At 31.8% G+C, this 22,252-nt stretch overlaps 2 protein-coding genes across 4 annotated transcripts; both read right to left on the reverse strand.

The window, feature by feature from the left end:
- Positions 1–4,490: 4,490 nt before the first annotated feature.
- LOC111921842 (universal stress protein PHOS32) lies at positions 4,491–5,628 on the reverse strand. Of its 3 annotated transcripts, none has more exons than XM_023917415.3 (4): positions 5,328–5,628; positions 5,136–5,227; positions 4,922–5,040; positions 4,491–4,811 (listed from the first exon to the last, which is right to left on the reverse strand). In XM_023917415.3, the coding sequence occupies exons 1-4, from the start codon at positions 5,500–5,502 to the stop codon at positions 4,742–4,744; spliced, it is 456 nt and encodes a 151-aa protein (XP_023773183.1). In that variant the 5' UTR covers positions 5,503–5,628; the 3' UTR covers positions 4,491–4,741. The 3 variants fall into 3 exon arrangements, with proteins under 3 accessions (XP_023773183.1, XP_023773184.1, XP_023773182.1); XM_023917416.3 differs by having other exon boundaries at positions 4,491–4,830; positions 5,136–5,245; positions 5,328–5,625; XM_023917414.3 differs by having other exon boundaries at positions 5,136–5,245; positions 5,328–5,619.
- Positions 5,629–15,290: 9,662 nt separating this feature from the next.
- On the reverse strand, positions 15,291–19,681 carry LOC111921843 (isocitrate dehydrogenase [NADP], chloroplastic). The gene is made up of 14 exons (XM_023917417.3): positions 19,420–19,681; positions 18,531–18,574; positions 18,291–18,438; positions 18,105–18,182; positions 17,858–18,013; positions 17,676–17,767; positions 17,493–17,596; positions 17,317–17,385; positions 17,111–17,226; positions 16,860–16,894; positions 16,600–16,742; positions 15,772–15,894; positions 15,580–15,669; positions 15,291–15,486 (listed from the first exon to the last, which is right to left on the reverse strand). The coding sequence occupies exons 1-13, from the start codon at positions 19,466–19,468 to the stop codon at positions 15,588–15,590; spliced, it is 1,239 nt and encodes a 412-aa protein (XP_023773185.1). The 5' UTR covers positions 19,469–19,681; the 3' UTR covers positions 15,291–15,486; positions 15,580–15,587.
- Positions 19,682–22,252: the final 2,571 nt, after the last annotated feature.

A 22,252-nucleotide genomic window follows, 5' to 3' on the forward strand; every position in this document is an offset into this window, starting at 1 on the left:
ATAAAACCTTCTAAATCATCATGGTCTTGTTCAACAATTTATGTTATGAATGCCGCAGAATTAGAAAGATGATCACCAATATTAGTTATTAATTATAAACCTTTAAACAAAGTTTTAGAATTGATTCTTTATCCTATTCCTAATAAACGAAATTTTCTAAAAAGACTTTATGATTCAAAAACATTTTCAAAATTTGGTATGAAATATGGATTTTGGCAAATACAACTTCATGAGGAAGATAACAAAACTGGTTTTAATGTTCATTTCGGACATTTTGAATGAAATGTAATGCCATTTGGATTAAAAATGCCCTTTCTAAATTCAAGAATATTATGAATGATATCATAACTCCTATAAGTAGTTTTGCTATTGCTTATATTGACGATATCCTAATTTTTTCAAAATCCATTGATCAACATTTCAAACATTTAAAACAATTTCATGATTTAATTTATCAAAATGGTTTAGCTGTCTCTGTAGCAAAAATGCATTTATTTAAAGATGAAACTCGTTTTTTAGGACATGATATTGTCAAAAACACTATTAGACCTATTATAAGAAACTTGTAACTTTTTACTAAATTTAATGACGAAATTAAAGATAAAAAGCAACTTCAAAGATTTTTAGGATGCTTAAATTATATCCATGATTTTTTTCAAAGATTTAGGGATTATATGTAAACCGCTTTATAATAGATTAAAAGATAAGTCTGAACCATGGACTCAAAAACATACAAATATAATTAAATATATAAAACAAAAGGATCCTACTTTGTCATGTTTAAATCTATCTCATCTCAATGTCAATATCATAGTTGAAACCAATGCTAGTAATATTGGATTCAGAGGAATTCTAAAACAAAAGTTTGTTAACTCAAAAGAGGAATAGTTGGTTCGATATTACTCTGGGGCATGGAATGATACACAAAAAAATATTCAATTGTCAAAAAAAAAAATTTAAGCATTGTTTTATGTATCAAAAAAATTTGAAGATGATTTATTTATGAAGAGTTTTTTATTAAGAATAGATTGTCAATCTGCAAAAACAATTTTAGAAAAGGTTGTTAAAAATATTATTTCCAAACAAATTTTTGCTTGATGGCAAGTCCTTTTAGGTAACTTTGATTTCGAAATAGAATTCATAAAAGGAGAAAATAATTCGCTTCCTCACTTTCATTCTCTAGAATTTTTGCAAGGAAAATGAGTTCGTCCTCCTCTTCCAAAAATGATGACAATAAGCCCGTCTCTCAGAAGCTTGTTCTATTTCCTAGTCAAAATCGTTTTTCTCCTTTAACTCCTATTTCTAAGAATTCACAACTCTATTCTAATATCCTTCGGTCAAAACTCGTTACTCCAACCAACACGGTAAGCCCTTTTGCAAAACCTACCAACCCTCAAACTCCAAAATCTATTAGTCTTAGCCCTTCTACTAAAACTCCGTATGCTCTTAATCCAAATTTCTCAAGAGTCCAAATTCTTGAAGACTTACAAATCCATAAGTTACATCAAAGTTTTCATATTCTCACAAATCACCTTTTTGGTCAAGGGAAAACATTTTATGTTGATTCATATAAAACTTGAGAATATTATCAAGCTATATTGCAAGAATCGGGTTCAGTCAATTTTATTAATCGTTCTAATTTAAAAGAAGGAAACATTGATTTTAGAAAAGCTCATATTATCAAGATCATTTCTCCAGAAAATTGGGTTCCGAATCTTCACTCAGAAAAACCTCTTATAAGTTATCTTGCTTTTCCCCGATTTTCCTATTATGATCATCAAGATGCGTGGACTAAGACATTCTTTATTCGGAATTATTCACATTCATGGTTTATCTTCTTTGAGTTGAACTTCAAATTTAAATATCCAAGATGGTTTATCAATTGGTATAAATATATGGGAATTCTTCCAAATTGTTTACCGAAAGAAATTTATGCTGGATATCTCAAATTTAAGGAATTATTTATTCAACAAATTCCAAAATTTGAATATATGTTACAATTCACCATGTTATTCAAAGTTCCACAGATCATGTCCTGGACTTTTCATTATCAAGAAGCAAAAGATTCCTCTCCTCCATGGCTTAATCGCCAATTTCGCTCAAAATGGTTGGACAAAATGAAGATTTCTCAAGCTAACGAACAAGCAGTAATTAAACATCACCAAGAAATATATATTTAAAAACCAGAAGTTGAAGCTACATTTATCAATAGTCTTCCTCAAACTGATATCGATTTAATTGCCAGAATTAAAGAAGCTGCTAGTTCTTCCCCTGAAGAACTTCAAAAGTTACTTCCAGAAATTCGCCAAACTCCATCAGTTTCTGACGATTATCCAAAATCTATAAAGAATGATTTATTTCAAGACGCTCAAGACCCTTTTGATGATCCTTATGAAGAATAAGCAACTATTATCATTAAATTTGGTGTAATACCTTCAATGGAGGGTATTTCGTTTCTTCTATTATCAAAATTATGATTTTCAAATACGAGTGTATGTATATATTGTGTGAGTATACACGGTGTATGTATTTATGTATAAACCAATATTATCAAATTTATTATCAAATTTATCATCAATGATGATATGAAGACAAAAGACTTTAGAAGATGCTATATGATGATATGTTTTATCAGAAGAAGATGGTTATTGATTACAAACGACAATTTCTTCAAAAGATGAACGACAACCACTTTCAAGGACAACCATTTACAAGTAATTATTTCTATTGGTTGGCCACTTGATCATACGTCAAATATCACTAAAAAATTTGAAGACTTCAAGATGATTATAAATAGAAACTATGTTTTAGTAGAGAAACACAAGAAAAATATTCATTATCTAAAAAATCTCCAAGAGTTTCTCTATCTACTAGTAGATGTTCCAAGTCTCTAGATTTTCAAATAATTCTTTCTCCAGATGTATGTATTGATTGTAATTCAAGTTTAATTCAAGAAGATATTATCTAGTAGTATTTATTCAATTGGTGTTACTTTTATTTCTCCATGATAATTTCATTTCGAATTATTTTAACTATTAATTCTACAAGGTTTGAAATTTTTGTTAAAATAATGCTCGTTTTTAATAATCAAGCTAATCAAATTCATGCTTAAATTATTTAACCATGTCTAACAAAACCTTGATGAATTGTATCCCTAATAGAGATATTCTTTTAAGAATACAACGAATTCAAGAATCTATAAATAATTATGAGCAAAATCTTAAGAATTCTTACAAACCTACTAATCAATGTCCAATTTTAAATAATAATCATATTCACGATGCTAGATGGTTCATAAGAACTAGTATTAAAAATCTTTACAAACAAATACATTATCTAAAAACAAAACTATTTCTTTTCTAAAAATATTATTTAAATCATTGTATTATTTTGATTTTTATGAACATTCTATGACACTCTGCTATATACATATAGCATGTCAAATGGTATCTAGAGCAAAGAAAAGTTTTTGGAGTGAATTCATTAAAATTTTTGAAGTTTTTTCTTGAAAAGTAGCAGCATCTCCTACAAAGTTTTTTTTTAATTCAACCATATATAATAATGTGTTTTGATTCTCCCTATTATATATATATATATATATATATATATATATATATATATATATATATTAAATCCAAAGCAGCTTAGGAATAGTATTATTTAACTAGTAAAGAACTCACGGCTACGCCGCTTTTGGGGTAATATGGAAAAAATCGACAAACTTTAAAATATATGTGCTGAAATTGTAAATCACCATAAATAGGAAAGAAAGTCGACAACTCCTAAAATTAGATGTTAAAAGTGTACAACAAAAAAAAAGGACATTGGTGGAAAAAATTCAAAATGTTGTGGCAATAATATTAAAGTTGTCAACGTTGGGAAAATATGTTGGCAAAATTTTAAAGGAGGTTTTTTTGTGTTTTTTATGTCAAAATGTAAAACTTTTAACTACAATGACAAAAAGTGTCAAATTCATTACAGAATGGTGGCAAAAACACCAAAATGTAAAACCTTTGAATATAAGGACTAAAAGTGTCAAAGTCATTAAAGATTTGTGGCAAAAACCTTAAGCACAAAATCTTAATCAAAAGGCAAAAATGTAAAAATTTTGACTTTAAGGACTAAAAGTGTCAAGTTCAGCAAACTTTTGTGGCAAAATCCTAAAGCCTAAAAGAATACTATTCCTAAGCTGCTTTGGATTTAATATATATATATATATATATATATATATATATATATATATATATATATATATATATATATATATATATATATATATATATATATATATATATATGAGACGCGACATTGTCAGGCAGAATATTGAGTTACTGTGACTTAGTTATTGTGACTTAATGATTTTTCAAATGATCAATAAGTTGAAAAAATATGTATGAAACCACTGATTTTTCATTGAAAAAATACATTTTCAAAAAATTCCAAACTTTTCAAAAGCCAATAAATAATAAAGATTTTCAAACAATCCCAAATATGCCCCAAACCATAACGATTATAACAGCAAAACAACAAATAACTTAATCAAAGGTTTACACATCAATCCAAATTCTATATGACAAATAAAACAAAAAAGTCAAAAAGCAAAAATACGAAGTGTACAAAATATTCCCCACTTCTAAACGTCTCCATCGCACTTCATCTCTCCAAACACTAGAAACATCTGGTTCTGTGGGCGCATATTTTGTTCTTTTACATAAACACACCAACTAAACTCCATGTCTATCTACTTGACAACAGTTACAGCACAACTCGCATTTTGCACCACGTAGCTACTTACACTCCCAAGCAACACCCTGTGAATACATTCAAAATCTTATACACAATCAATCATCTAAACCCTAAAAACACATTCAATTATATATCAATATTCATCGGATTGATCATATGTTCATATGCATACTACCTTTTAATGGCACCGAGACCTCTGCTTCCAAGAACAAGAGAATCGAGTTTCAGAAGATTTACAGCTTCACAAAGCTTCTCCCTTGGATCTCCCCAGTATACCTTCGCAACTACCTTAGCCTTCATTTCACCAAAATCAATACGTATATGATGTACGAATATGAAAAAGAATTGAAACCTAAACAACTTTAGATGGAAATTTGAATTAGGGTTACCATTTTATCCCTGGAAACTGAGTCAAGCATGTCAAAGAGCTCGGAATCAGGAGTGATTCCATATTTCTTGCACACACCAGGCTCTTTCAACTCTATCAATGGTATCAAAGCTGCATGTTAATATATATTAAGTTATATATCACCTGTTCAGAAGATAAAACTTAGAAAAATACGCCATGTGTCTTTACTTACGTGATCCGGTGTCAGCAAAGAGTTTCTTATTAGCGGGATCTGATTTCGGCGACAAGACAAGGATGATGACGATGATGTCTTCGGATTCAATAAGATTATCAATCGCCCATTTCAACGCTGATTTGCTTGTTGCTGAGTAATCCATCCCGATGCCTATCGTACGAGCCTTGGCCATTTTTAATTCACGCTTTTGTTTTTTCGAAGATCTTTAGATTGAAATCGGAAATATAACGAAGAACAAAAGAAGCAAGATTGAGATATGAACCACCGATGACAAGTATATATATATCCGGTTGATGGTGGTATTTATAGGTGGTAAATCGGTGTGCCGCCAACTTATTTTGGTATGTATAGTAGGGATTCGGTGTCTTGGCTACGTAATAAAAGAGTAGATTCTGGAAGAAAGTAGAATGGAATATTTGAGCGATTGGGACCCGTAAATGTAACTTTTATTCATCAACGATCAATAAATAATTAAAAGGAATCATTATGGCAATCTAGAAGACTTTGAATATAACATGATTTTATAAGAATTTTATACGTATTTAATTACCAAAATTACTTTGTGAGGAAATATTAGTGTTATTTTAATTTTAATTTTCATGATTACTGCTATCGTATCCTTTTTATTTTCCACTATTTTACCACGTTGCTTCTAGAATAACTTAAAAGTTAAAAAGACAAAATTATGAAAATGATTTACGTGGTATGTAAATTTTTGGGGTTTTAGTTCAAACCTCGAGTTTTTTGGATTCATGGTCCTTTTTGAGTAGTTTGTATGTGAAAATAGTCTTTTCGAAAATTGAAAAGACTATAATACCCTTGGGGTATTTATTTTTCATTTTTCTTTTATTTTTTTTAATTTTATATTTATTTATTTATTTTAACAATTAAAAATAATAATAGAGGACTCACATCTCTCCCCCCCCCCCCCCCCCCCCCCCCCAAAACCAAACACCCCTTCGAATCTGTGCAATTAATGACAAGAGGAAGAGTCGGTTGTAAACTTGTCGACTGCCACCACCATATTAACCCACTTCCACTATCATCAACATTATGTCTTTCCCCTTCCTTCTCTTCGTGAAACCACTGGATGCCAAAATAACCGGGCAGCAGAGCTGCCACCCACCGTTGTGATTGTTGGAACCCCCCTACTTTGACCATCTACCATATGACATCGCCCTTCGTTCTTCCCTCTTGTCATCCTCGTTGAGCAGAAGCAAGAACGAAGCAAGAAAGGCAACCGGAGCAACCTCCGGCCACCACTACAACCGCTATCTGCTGCTATCACCGTGATTCCAGCCGCTACCACCACCTTCTACTGCTGCAATCGATTTACAATGCAAAATTACCTTTTCTGGAAGGATCGTAGGAGGATTGGTAGTGGACTAGGAAACACAAGAATGTGAGGAGTGGGATCAGGTGAAGGGAATGATAATGGATAAGCAGAGCACCTACGATTCCCCATGCCTATATCCAAGTCTCTTACAATTTTCCCTTATTTTAATTACAACTCCTTAATTTTGTGTTCCTATCTCTATGCATGTTCATCTGTTTGTTGAATTGGATGTCTCTGGACAAAAAATTAGAATTGTATGCTTCCAATGGTGATAAATCCTAATAAATAAATCGGAAAATGAAGGAGGAGAACAATGCACTCCAGGTGCTTAATGAAACACCTGAAAGAAATGTACCTTCACAAAACTAAAAGTGTCTAATTTCACACATAATGCATTCAAAGTTGAAAGAAAACATCAAAACCAGTAGCTCACGAGTTGGGTAACACCACCCATTTCAAGTTATTATGCAATAAAGAAGGAAAATCAAGATACCCACTCTAATATAAACACAAACATATGCAACAGAGAGTAAAAATCAAGTGCCTTTGATATTCAAATATTTTACTTGCATGAAAAAGGCTCACAAAGGTGGGGGTGAAGGTGTTGGTGTGTGTTTTCCGGAAGAACAAGAGAGAGAGAGAGAGAGAGAGAGAGAGAGAGAGAGAGAGAAAGTGAGAGTGTGAGAGAGAGAGAGGTCCTCTATTATTTTCTTAACTGTTAAAATAAATAAATAAATATTAAATTTAAAAAATGAAAGAAAAATGAAAAATAAATACCCCAAGGGTATTATAGTCATTTCAATTTTCGTGCGAAGCGTGGTAGGCCTGCGCCGGGGGAGCATAGGGAGGAAAGGGAGCCCGGACGGTGGAAGAGCCAGGGGAGGCCGGGTCATTTGACGGAAATGGAAGGCTTTGGACTATGAACCTCTTAAAGAAGGCCCTATGGAGTAAAGGGAAGTGCATGAATTCTTGGAAAAAGAGGGAGCGAGCCTATATAAAAAATGGAATCAAGCAAATTCAATGAATAGATAGAGTCAACGGTACGACAGACAGCGCTGCCTACACGCGAATTTGCTTCCGAAGTCAAGCAGTCTCAATTTCACTACAGGATTTGGCTGTGCTTGGGTCTCCTTCTCTTGTTGAAGGCTTTCCTACTTCTAATAGAATCTTCTAATACAAACCAATCCAAAAGGACCATGAACCCAAACAACTTGGGGTTTGGACTAAAACCCCGAAAACATGCATACCACATGGACCATTTTTGCAATTTTGTCAAGTTAAAAATATGTTAACAAGTTTAAAATTTTATGTGTCTCCAAAACAGTACAATATATCTTGTTTTGTGTTGTGTAAGAAATACAATCTTTCTTTCTTCTAGAGAGTGACAACTCTGGGATGTGCGAGTGGTGCGTTTGTACTGGGCACTTGATTTTAAGGGGCCTCCAGATTTAGGGAAAATATATAGTAATAGTGTTGGTATTTTCATAAAATACTTTTTTATGTGTTTTTGTTAAAAAAAATATAGCAATTAGCAATATACACAATGTAACATTTGGTTGCAATCTTAAAGTAATTTTAAATGTGAAAAAAAATCAACGAAAATCAAAAAATCAAAATCTTATCATAAATTCTGTAACTTATCAATACTTTAAGGAAAGTATGTATATACAAAAATACATGCTAAATCCCACCCGTGCTTAACTTCTTTCTCTCTCATGCTAAATGATCATTTTTATTTGAATGATTTGTTTATGAATTCATAATGAAGTTAATGACAATAAAGTAGTGAAACTAAAAAAAAAAAAAAAACAATGTTCTTGGTTTTTCCTTGTATATAGTATAATGTCTTGTGAATTGTGTTTATCGTTCTATCCATATACTTTATAGCTTTAATTTCAATATTTGGTATAGAGGGGTCTGAATAGAGCATTAGAGCATTGACAAATTTTAGGGTGGGGTGGGAGAGGGGGGCAATGGGCTTCCTATTTTTTGGCCTGTAATATTAATATACTATACTCTAAGGACTAATATTATAAAAGCCTTAAACTTTTAACATGTAATTAGAAAAAACCCTAATATTTTTTTTATTATTATTATGGCCATAATTTTCTCGCATAATTAACACTCTATCCCTCTTAACGAGTTTCATGGTTAACTTGGTTAATTTTATGTTGCAAAATCAGTCCTAAAAAGTTCAAATTTGGTCCCTGATGTTTGCAAAAAATTACACCACATTGTTTTTTAACTTTATTTTTTGTTTTTTGTATACTCTATTTATTTTTGATTTTTTATAAATATATATACATTTTTTATTTCTTTTTTATATACTTTATTTATTTTCATTTTTTAACTTTATTTTTCAACAATTTGATTTTTTTTTATCTTTTTACCTTTTGTTTTCTATTTTTTTTTATTTTAGTTATTTATGAGTTTTCTAATGTTTTTATTTGTTTTGTTTCAAGTAAACGAACTCGAATTCAATATAAATTACTATAACAAGTTTTTTTATAGAGACCGACTATTATTTATTTTTCTTTTAGTCTATTATCAAATTGAAAAATATTATCTTGAATTTAAACCATTGATATCATATATAGAAATATGATTTAATTTGCAAATTATATAACACAATGAAACACTAATTCTGAATAAACAAGCTAACTTTTTTTAATTTTTATTTTCTCGTAACATAAATATAGCAACACTAAAGAAACAAAAAGAATAAAAAGAAAATAAGTTGGACCGAAATTACAAATATAAACATAACTATTTTATTTACTTGTATAAAAATAAAAAAGTTACAAAAACTATAAATTATCAAAATAATAATATACTCTAGTATATTAATACATTTTATATTTTTTTGAAAAAGGTCAATAAAAAGTTAAAAATATAAAAAAAATAAAAACAAAAAATGGAAAAAAAAAATAAAAAAGTAAATAAGTAGATGAAAAAATAAAATATAAGTCGAAAATAAATATGAAAAAAAAACTATAATATACTCTATAAATACACTAAAATAGAAAAAAAGGTAAAAAAAAATCTAATTTTTGAAAAATAAAAAGAAATAAAAAATGTACATATATTTATAAAAAACCGAAAATAAATAAAGTATACAAAAAACGAAAAATAAAGTTAAAAAAACCATGTGGTGTAATTTTTTGCAAACCTCAGGGACTAAATTTGAACTTTTTATGACTGATTTTGCAAAAAATTAACCATGAAACTCGTTAAGTGTGCTACAATGATAATTCTGCGAGAAAGTTATAGCCATAACATAATAAAAAAATATTAAGTCTTTTTCTAATTACGCGTTAAAATTTAGGGCTTTTATATTATTAGTCTATAGTCTAATACTTAGAAATGTTAGAAAACACGAATTTTGTTTGATGCTCTAACTTTTTTAAATATTAACTTTCGATAAATATCACAAATATATTTTGTTAAGTTATTAACATTGATAATTTTTTTGTTATAAAAAAGATGCATCTAATTAGAAAATTGAATTGGGTTGTTCTAAACATAAAATAATTACAATTTAATCATAGTCAAAGAGGATCCATCAATCGGTTTATCGTTAAACAAATGTAAAAATATCATTGTAATGAAGAATCAGTTGTGGAAGAACATAGAGAAGAGGAAGTTGAATTACATGTGCCAGAAAACATAGATAAAGTTCATGAAGTTGTGGAAAAACCTAGAGAAAGAAGTTCATGATGTTGTGGAAGAACCTAGAGAAGAAGAAGTTAACCTCGAGCTTCAAAAGATATGTCTTATGTAGATCAAGACATGACCACCTTGAATGGTAATGATGATGACAAAGAAGATATTCTAATGAATATGTGTGGTCCTAAAAACTAGAACATCTAACGAGTGAATACATGATGTTATGGTAAGGAATTTACGAGATGTTTGCTAGAAATTTGAGTTTTGAATTTAGTGATACCAAATTACATAATAATATTTTACAAGAAAAAATTTATTGGTACTCAGTTTTATTTTCACACAAGGCCTCCGATATGTCAGGGTCGGGCATGCTTCTAGAATATTTTAAATTCAATTTACCTACTTGTTATTAACACTTATTGTATATATTATTCATATATAGTTATGTTTTCCTTCGTTTATGTATGTATAAAGGACAAATGATAATTTAAAAACTACTTTTATTATCTCATCTCATTTTATCTAAAATTGCAATCAAAATGCCTATAAATGTACTTGTAACATCTTATTCTTGGGGCTAGACGTATTTGGTTTTTTGGTAAAAGTAAAAATTTTCTTTAATCTAAAACGAAATAAAATTGAAATGAACTAAATAAATTAATAAAAGTAAATTGTTTTGATTAATTAATAACCATAATAAACATTATTGCTAAGTCATAAATAAATTCGATAGTGTTTGGATGTTGAATGAAAACTTTTAAGGTTTAGGAGTTAAAAGTGACAAATTGGGAAAATTTGTGTTTGACCCGATTGTCTGACCAAATAAACATATAGGACTAATTTTGTGGAAGTAAAGATAGGTAATGGTTATCTGTGGGCTAACATGAGCATTTGGTGAGGTTGGGGACCATTTTTTAAAAGAGTTTTGGAAGAAGGGCCAAAAATGTAAACTTTGCCAAATCACGGGACCGCGTTGCGATTCATTGTGTGCTGCACCGCGATGTTGGTGGTGAAAAGATTATAACAATGTTTTTCAACCTCCTTTTCTCATTCATTCTTCCTATTTTTTCTCTTCTCAGTTCCAAGCAATCCCTTCCACCTTCATAATTGATTTTCCCTTAGATTTCTTGGTGTTTTGATGATTGGAACTCCAAGATGAATCATTGCTCAAATCTTCTCAACATCATGCATCAAAGAGGTAGATTTCTCTCCTTCTTTGCCCAAATTCGTTCTACGATTTTGCTAAACATCAAATATGAATTTTGTGGTTAAATTGTGAAGTTAATGTGAATTTTAACTCCTTGATCTATCTACAAACTCCAACTAACAAATAGTTGGGAGATTTGTGAGATTTAATGCTAGTTAATGGGTTTCCAAAACCCTAGATCTTAAAAATCCAAATGTGATGCTCCAAGCAATGATATGAACTTAAGTTTATGGTTAGATGGTACATTTCCCTTCAATCAATAATCCATTTGTCAACCCTGTAGCTTATGGTGAGATTCCATGATGTTTGAATCAAGTTCTAGTTCCAATGGTGATAATTTAGGTATTTTGAATTCTAGGGTTTATTGATTCCAAGCAATGATATGAACTTGGATATGTGATTAGATTGCTTGTGTCCCTTCAAAAGTCAAATCCATGACCCATTTGTTAATTCATGACTAATTGTAGCATTCATAATTCAAGTAAATTACATTTCTAACCCTTATGTGTGAAAATGTTTACAAAATGGGTCCCTTGTAGCTTTTAGAGGAAACACGTATTCATTGAGTACAATGGGTGTACGTCCAGTATGTTAGGCATATGTAGCCTGGACTAAACCCAAATATTTAGGCTTTTTGCACTATTTAAACACCTTTATAACCCCATTAACCTTTTTTCATCAGCCTTTAGTCCCAGTTTGTACCCTAGTTAACCCTAATCACTTGAGTGAAGCAATCTTGACATTGAGTGTGTATTTTGGTGTTCTTTAATGAGGAATAAGGAAGGGAAACCATCTTAGAAGAGTAGAGCACTTTGGATCCAAACTCAGACCATTATTTGACACCACTTGGAGGTAAAAAGCTCTGATCTTGATGAAGTTTTGTTTATATCTTAATTAGCCATGGATTTGTGTTCATTTTGGTCACATAAGTTTGGTATTATGAGTATGGGTTACTCTAATTCATGTGAATTGTACTTTCAGACGTTTTGGAGTGTTTAAAATCATAAAAATGTAATCTTGGACCTTACTTTCCTTCCATGCATGAACTAGGATGTCTTAATGAGTTAAGAAGTTAGGTTTTTTAGTATTGAGCACTTAATAGCCAATCAAGACCATAAAGTTGGAAACTTGATGGTTAAGGACATCATTTGAGGACCAGATCTGGATTTTGGGTGAAAGAGTTTAAGGATTAAGCTCTTAATAGAAGGGAAAAAGAGGGGAGCTACGTACGTTGGCGTACCAAGGATACGCTACGCGTACAAGGTCAACAACCCCGTTTCTGGTCAAGACCCTAATACGCTAAGCGTACAAGCTCAGTACGTTGGGCGTACTTAGTTGAGTTGACTTGGTTGACAATTTGTTTTTTGACCAAGTTTGACCTAGGGTATTTTGGGTATGTTGAGTTGTAGTTGAGATTTGTCACTATCTGGATGTATAAGTGACGAGTAGAGATGACATTCGGAGCAGTGACCTATTCAACTATCTGTTTAGACTGAGAGGTGAGTTTTCCTCACTGTACTTGTGTGTTGAAGGCACCAATGTCAGCCCACTAGATTATGTATCATGGCATAGAGGATGTTGTTATGTTGTAGTGATATGTTAGCTCTGTGTCCTGGTATATAAGATGTTGTTATGCGGTAATGGTCTGTAGATCTGAATGTTTGTTTGTTGACTAGTTATATGATCATTTGTTGTTGGATATATATTATTTTTATGTATATGTTGACATGGTATGGTGGGGTTGAGACTGTACTGCTTTGCGGTTGAGACTAAATGGATTATTCAAAAACCATTCAATTTACAAAAATAGTCCCTAAACTCTTCTAATATGTTATACTTGTTTAATCAAATCTCGTGCTTAATACGAGAAAAAAACGTAACAACCACAACAAAACGCCGACTCAAATACTAGTGTTGTACGTTATCTATTTTTATTTGGAAAATTTTCAAACATCACAACCATTCTACTTTCGAGCTTACAAAATATGAATTTTCAATATCCGAATATTGAGTGTGATATGTCTGTGGATAACCTTTGTTACATAGAACACAATGGAAAAAAATCATCTCAAACGAACTGTATATGAAAAAGTTATAAAAGTTAAAAGTTGAGTCTTTTATATTTTGGGGGGTTTTGGTATTGCAACACAATAAAGATTGACGAGTTACACATTTAGTCACTCAAGTATTTTTTGTGCACAATAGATCATTGATATTAAGTTTTAACTGTCAATTAAATCATTATGTGACCTGATAAGGGAATAGCCGGTTAATTTGGTGATGGCATTTTAAATTAAATTTCTATATTTTTTAGGGGCCACATAATATCTACTTGAAAAATCATTTGATTTGTATGTAATTTGATCTTCTTCTTCCACCTCTCATCAGCACTCCAACAACACCGACAAATGTTGCTAAGATAGTTCATGTCACCATCACCACCACCCACCACTCCAACACCATCGGCAACCACCTTACCCGTACCATCAGCATCACAACCACCATCCACTCCATCCTTACCATCACCATCACAACCACCTTTCATCTTCCTCCACCACAAGATTAGGGACAATCAAGCAAATAGGAAAGAACCCATTATGGATGCAAACTCACCAATTAAAATGTAAAAGAATAGATATTCGATTCTTGTTTCAAATTAAAACCCTGCAAATTTGGCACTTTCTGCCCGTTCCATCCTCACATATGCATATCGCATATCACCACTATGATCTTGTAGTTGTCGAAGCATATTCAACAGCTTCGATCTCTCCATTTTCACTTTTCCAAGAATCACAAGTGGAAGATGTCTTGAAGGGATGAGATTTCCTTAAAATGGTTGACATTCCGTCGATCGATGTTCGTCGTACCCCATTTGGAACTCATGGTGATGCTTTTCATGATACCCGTTTATTGAATTTGCATCTTTCTTTATTAAAATTTAATTGTCGGTGCCATCGGAAGACGATACACTTCCCTCATACTCGTAGCTGCTTATTCCACTAAATTTGGTATTGTATTGAGTTGAGGCTTTGTATGTGCCCACCGACTCAACTATCCTCTCACCCAAAATCATCATCTGTTAGTGGCCAAATGGTGGGTCTGATGATCCCTAGCCATAACCCTGTTTCGAAAGAACGAATGTCACATTCTATTGATCAAGCATCTTCCATGAAAGTATGGTCGAACAAGATAAACCATTTGACAATGTCACATTCTAATGATTAGTGAATTTAGGGTTGATGACTTTTTTGGGGAACTAGAAATCCGTTAGTTTGAGGATTTATGCCCTATTTATTTTTATTTTTTTTAACGCCAATCTAACCTACTCCTAAACTACACCTTAAATCCACATATGTCCACAACGGGACTTGAACCCTCAACCTCAAAAAGGGAGAACAACACCGGATACCGCTCGGCTAGAAACCCTTTGGTAAAACTCAACTATTTTACAGAGAAAACTCAACTTTAAGGACTTATTGCGCACAAAATATAGTTAAGTGACTAAACGTGTAAATTCATCAAACTTTATTGTGCTGCAGCGCCAAAAACTCTATATTTTTCATCTGAACGTTCTTAATATTCTGAATGTCTTAAAAAATATTTTTAGCAATTAAATGAATGTCTATATTTTTCATCTGAACGGTAGTAAGTTGGCCCATCCTTAAGAGGTTTAGCTCATTAGAGTCTTGGCTTTAAAACTTAAAATCAACAGGTCTTTTATGCTAGTCATTTCTAAAAGATCAACCATGAATTAAAACAAATAAAATCTGAAATTAACTTAGCAGATAAACCCTACCAAATATTTCGTAGAACAAAATTAAAAATAAAGATGTTCAAATATAATCCAACCAAATACACATCACAAACTCCCATCCAACCCTCATAACAGAATTACCAATCTTCTCTTGTTACCACCATGCATTAGTCTCAACTGTCAAGGCATTCATCTGCATTTTAAATAATCAAAATATGGATCTCTATGATAATTACAAATTTAAGAATTTTAAACAATTAGAAATTTTAAATTTTATGATACGTACGGTGATTATTAGGCAGAGAGTCTTGTTTTGAGTTCGAGTGCCACAGCATCAATGAATTCTTCGGTGTTCAAATAGTGCTCCCTACTCAGCCTGAAAAAAAAGGTTACATTACATGAGTATTTTAAAACTTTAAATATACAAAAATAAATTCACTAAATTATTTAATTTTTATTATAAAAAGTGAGGACATACTTGGATCCATGAATAATGAGAGCAAGATCCTTAGTCATCTTGCCAGATTCAACGCATCCAATACACGCTGCTTCTAACTTTTCCGTGAAATCCAAAAGCTTGGAGTTGTCATCCAACTTTGCCCTGCACAAACCATTTATATCAACTTTTTACCAATTCACTGACAACTGACACTGACACTGACACTGACACAGAGCAAATTTATCATATTGACTATCTAGTAATACTAGAGGTGACAGTTACAATGATAGTGACAGTGAAGAAACCAGTCATATTAACTATTTATAAATACCTAACGCCAACAGTGACAATGACATGACAGTCACAGGGACAGAAATTACAGTTTCTTGTGGCACCTAAAAAGGTGGGACAGAGACTCACTTTCGATCTCTATTTTTAAAAAGACAAGAATACCCTTCACTATTTAAGTACCTGGTGACGCTCACAATAACAGTGAAAATGACATGGTTTTACAGAAAACAGTTTTTTGTGGCAGAACTCACTTTCAATCTCTAATTTCAAAAAGACGAGAATGCCCTTCACTATTTAAAAATACTTGACATTGACATTGACAGTGACATGATGTGACAGAAAACAGTTTTTTTGTGGCACCTAAAAAGGAGGGACAGAGAATCAATTACAATCTCTATATTTTCAAAAAGACGAGAATACCCTTCACTATTTATAAATACCTAACACTGACAGTGACAACAACAGTAACAGTGACATGGTGGGACAGAAAATACAGTTTTTTTGTGACACGTAAAAAAGGTGGGACAGAGACTCGCTTTGAATCTCTAATTTTCAAAAAGACAAAAATGCCCTTGCCTGTGGGCGAGACCTCGGGTCCAAGCAAAAATTGAGGCAATGCTATTTGTGCTGGTTTCACCGCCCTTCTGGTGCACCCTGTAATGACGTGTCACAGTGCCATGGGCTGCTTCAGATTCAATGGTCTTCCCATCAGGACACACCTAAAAAGTAAAAACCACATAATTTATATTATATCAGAATTTTTTTTTTAAAAAAAAAATTATATAAACATAAATAATTATCAACTCAATTTATTTGCATTAACATGAAAAAATTACCAGGACTGAAGTCATTAGTCCAAGCGATCCAAAACCTGTATTAAACAGATAAAAATAAAGTTACAACTTTGGTCCCTGGGTATAGTTAATTTTTGCAATTTTGGTCCGAAAAAGTAAAATGACTATTTTTGGTCCCTTGGTGAAGGTGATTTTTGCAAGTTTGGTCCCAAAAATAATAATTTTAGTTGGAACAAGGACCAAAACGTTACAAAAACCTGAATTAAGGACCAAAATTGAAGATTTTAAAATACCTTGAGCTAACATATCACTTTGGACATCTCCATCATAATTTTTGCATGCCCAAACATACCCTCCATCACTCTTAAGAGCATAAGCAACCATGTCATCAATGAGACGATGTTCATACCTATTAATAGTTTAAAAAAAAAATTAAAGATTATAAAAAAGAAATGAAATCAAGAATCTTGAAAACTTGAAAACTTGTTGAGCTACTCACCATATCCCAGCAGCCTCAAACTTTGATTTCCAGTTACTTTCATAAACTGCTTGGAATATGTCCTTGAACCTTTAATAAATTTAAAAAATAAAAAAAAATAAAAAAAAAAAAATTAAATGCCATATTTAATCACTAAAAAGAAAGATAAAATGATAAATAATTAAATATAAATATACCTTCCATCATATTTCTTTAGAATGGTGTTCTTTGTGCTTAGATAAAGTGGCCACTTTTTAAGGTAGGCAGTGTTCATTGAGGCTTCAGCAAAAGAAGTAATGGACTATTCATGAAATTACATAAAGTCAAACTATTGGTCAAAGTAATTTAAAAATAGTTACAGGCAAGAAATTGCAACATACCTCATCAGTGTTGTACATTGACAAAGCTACCCCTCCAGCACCAGTGAAGTTATAAACCTCCAAATCTATGGTTTCACCTTGACCTTCAGGAACTGGAGGACAAAATCGGAATTTTTATGAGCAAAAAGAAATACATTATCAACAAAAAGAAAGAAAACAACACCATAAACCATAAAACATACCAAACACCATTTTCAATTTCCCAGGTCCTTTAATCACTGCATCAGTAGCTTTATACTGATCACCAAAAGCATGTCTTCCAATGCATATTGGTTTTGTCCACCCTGGAATCAACCTAGGGATGTTTTTGCAAAGAATTGGTTCCCTAAAAACAGTTCCTAAAAGAATCACAAATTGTAACATCAGAAAACATTTTTGTGAAATGATATGATCTTTTATATGAGTGATATTTATATTTATATCACTAACCATTCAAAATGTTCCTTATGGTTCCATTTGGACTCTTCCACATGCTCTTCAAAGTGAACTCCTGCATACGAGCCTCATCTATAATGAAACAGTTTAATCATTCTCATTAAGTCATTATCCAAAGATTATAATTATATAGAGTTTTTCAAATATAGGTTTTGAAATTAAAATCTGTATATAATATACCTGGAGTAATGGTGGCACACTTGATTGCAACATTGTACTTAAGAGTAGCTTCAGCACTTTCTACAGTGACTTTATCATCTGTGGCATCACGGTTGAGAAGGCCAAGGTCATAGTACTTTATGTCCAAATCTAGAAAGGGAAAGATGAGCTGCAGGATATAAGGACACAAGTCTATTAGATATTGGTGATGATGTTTATTTACATAAAGAATATTTGGGATGAAAACTATTATATACAAACCTTATTCTTGATTGATTCCCAAAAGATACGGGTCATTTCATCTCCTGCATCATAAAGGTATAAGTTTGTTACAAGTCAAATCATGTATGTATTGAAACAATTCCTAAATTTACAGGGAATCAACTAAAAACAATGTAATTGCTACAAATAACAATCATGTCATGACCTATCAAGAACTATTCTGCATTAAACTTAAATAAGGTGCAGAGAATTGATCCTGAATCCTGACTTCAGAATTGAGATCAAAACTAAGAACAGAAATGATTCTACTTGTAGATATGCTTATAGAACTCTTTTAGGGTTTTAGCTATGGCTTTGTCAAAAGAACAACCCATAAAGGTACTCGATAGCCCTAAGTCCATGCTCGGAAATCTATGAGAAAGAAACATTCTTTATTTTGGATGTTCAGATGAACAGAGTCCATGAGCAAACAAGCTTAATTTGTTAAATCGAAGAGATAAAACTCAACAGTGGTATAAAAACAGTACTTCCTCATAAAAAAAAAAAACAAGAGCTGATTAACGACAACCAAAACACAGAAAATGAGGACGCTTTTTGTAATTGATTTCATTTATTGGTCTTCTGCATACACGATCAATCGCGCACAAAGTTGAGCGTTCAAAACAAAGCACTATCTCAATATGTAAAATATCATCAATCAATAATCAGATCATACGTCAAAGGTGAACAGTCCAAGCTACGAGCATCTAAACAGAGAAAAAAACGTCGATCTACTTCCATTTATTTATTGTGTTTACTGAACACAACGATCCTTTAAGTTTAACTTAAACTAGCTTAAAATCATATAGATCGGAAAAAATGAAAGAGGAAACAGATCAAGGCAGTGTAAGGATGGTATCTGGATTGGTAGGTGGATATATTGACTCACCGTCCATCTCCACGATGGGGTTTGCAACCTTGATCTTCTCAAAAGCCATTTCTTATTGACTGAGATTGAAAGATGATCGGAGATATGTGTGTGCGTAAGGCGGCGATATAAAAACTCCGGCCGGCAACCGAAGTGAGAGAGAAAGAAGCAACTGTGAAATAGAGATGGGCATAGGAAGCGGAGAATCGCGCGTCTATATAAACGGTGTTGGTGGGCTAATCTCTCAACTACAAACGCATTAACTCCGGTTCACATCAAAGGGGTTTTCGACTTTTCGTGCATGCTTTTAATGGTCTAATGATTTGTCTATGGCCTAAATAACCTCTCTTATGGGCTAATTTATATACTTTTTATCGGCTCTCTTTAAAAGGTTGATATGACAATAAGCTTTTGTTTATTAGAATTTTCTGATTCGGTTGTAAGCATAAATCAAATTTTATTCATTTTGATTTAATTCAGTCGTAGATAGGGGTGAGCAAAAGGACCGAACTGTTCGGAACCTACTTGAACCGGACCCGACCCGGGAACCAGCTTCGGCCAAAATCAAAAACCGAACCGGCCCGGCGGTTCTATCAGTTCCCGGTTCCTACCGGTTCTTGTCGTGTCTTCAAATATTGGAACCGGTCCTTGAAAAATAGCATCATACGATTCCGGTTGTTGCCGGTTTCTACCAGTTTTTGTCGGTTCTACCGGTTCCGGTTCCTATCGGTTCCCGGTTCCAAAAATCCACAAAAATAACGTCTCGGTCCCGGCCCGACCGGTTCCATCGGGTTCCGGTGCCGGTACCGGTTCCCCGGTCCATATGTTCATCCCTAGTCGTAGACTATCAAACAACACCCGACACATTAGTTGGATGTGTCAATCGGTTTTGATTTTTGGTTATAGTTCTTCAATTTGATACTCCAAAACGTGTAACATGGGTTTGGAGAATGACATGTTAGTTGGGTATTTCAATAGAGAAATTAAACATCTTTTTACTTGTTTTTCTACTTATCTATTTATTCATGTGAAATTAATGAAACTGTGACAAATATCTTAAAATATTATTAATTTTATCAAAATATAACATTAGTTATTATTTAATATGGGTAGAAAATTAAATAGAAAGAAAATATATTAAGATATTTAATTTCTCATTTCAATATACTAAAATATCAACTTAAATAGACATTCCAACAACATAAAATATCATACAAAGAAATATTACGATGATACAAAACAAAGAAAAGAACATATTGATTATAATAAAATTAATTACTATTGAATAACACAAGTAGTGTCAATATTTAAAATTCATACCTAGTAAGGGATTTTGTCTTTTACGTTATCTGCAGCGGCGGAGGTTATCTGTAGTGTCAATATTGAATAACACAGCCCCCCCCCCCCTCTATTTTTTTTTCTATAATTAGTCCTTAAGTATTAAAAAAGTTACATATTATGCTTAAAACTATAAATTTTGACTTTGCCCCCCCCCCCCCCCCCCCAAAATCAAAACTTCAAGCTCCGCCACTGGTTATCTGGTCCATTAAGCCACCAAAAATTCATCTTTTTTCGTTTTTTTACCTTCTTTCGGTATCTCTTGATATAACATTAATAAAAATACATATATACAAAAAACCAAAAAACTAGCTATTAAAAACAAATGCTTAAAATTGGTTGAGCCAAATTTCATTATAATTCCTATAATCAACACATTCAAACACACCTCCAAACAATTCAATGGTTTGTTATAGAAATCATGCAAGTACATCCAAACCAATAATTAGTTAAATATCCAAATATTTAAATTGAAATGTTTCTATCATTATATTTTTTAATAATTAAAATAAATAATAGTGATCAGATGATCTAAAAGTTGCTCTGATACTATTATTATGAGTTATAGGATTCAAAAATCGTTTAATAATTATGCTCAACGAAAACTAACATATTAAAATTATAGTAATTACCAAGCTAGATCTCATTAGACTGACTATGATCTACCAAGAAATATCTAATAGAATATTTAGAATTCATACCTTGATTCGTATGGATCTTTTGATGTAGTAGACATGATAAAAGCAAATCATTATTATCTGTATATAGACAAACAATATAAACTGTTGTTAAATACCAACAATTAAAGAAAAATTTCTCGGGTTCTTCCTTGTTCTTCGTAATGGACCAGAAGAGCAGAGAAAGGCAAGAAGGCGCCACAAAGGACGGAGAGAGATACAATGATAAGCTAGGTTATTTTGTGCACAATTGTAATAATCTCTAACATGTCTTTCTTATAACGAGTTTAGGAGAGGAAGCAGATTCGTACACAACAGATTTTCCTTATACACAACAATTTGTGTTTTAAATTGTTGTATTATACAACTCCATAAAGCATAAATTATTATGTGTGGAGAAAAATTGTTGTATACGAATCACTTCCATTTAAGAAAGTTTTTCATGCCACGTAATTCACACGTATTCAATTAAAAATTAATAATTAATTAATTAATTGGCTAATAAATAAATTATTTTATTTAATTAATAAATAGTTTTTTGTTTATTTTTCTTTAATTAATAAATAATAAATTATTTATTTATTTGTTATATCTGGTAATAATAAATTTATCATTTATAAATGTATTATTTATTTTTATATCTTTTAATGATTTATGTTTTGACGTCAAAATATACTAATCAAACATTGTGTTAAATTCAATTCATCGGGTTAAAGTTATTTTTCTACAAAAGTAAATGTTAAGATGCCAATCTTCACAGTGTTTTGGATGCTTTTATCATTTCAAAATGCATTGGCGTTGAAGGAAGGGGCAAAGTGGATACTTATACAGGGTTTAAT

The sequence above is a fragment of the Lactuca sativa genome, chromosome 3, assembly GCF_002870075.4.
Source record: "Lactuca sativa cultivar Salinas chromosome 3, Lsat_Salinas_v11, whole genome shotgun sequence".
NCBI lineage: Eukaryota > Viridiplantae > Streptophyta > Magnoliopsida > Asterales > Asteraceae > Lactuca > Lactuca sativa.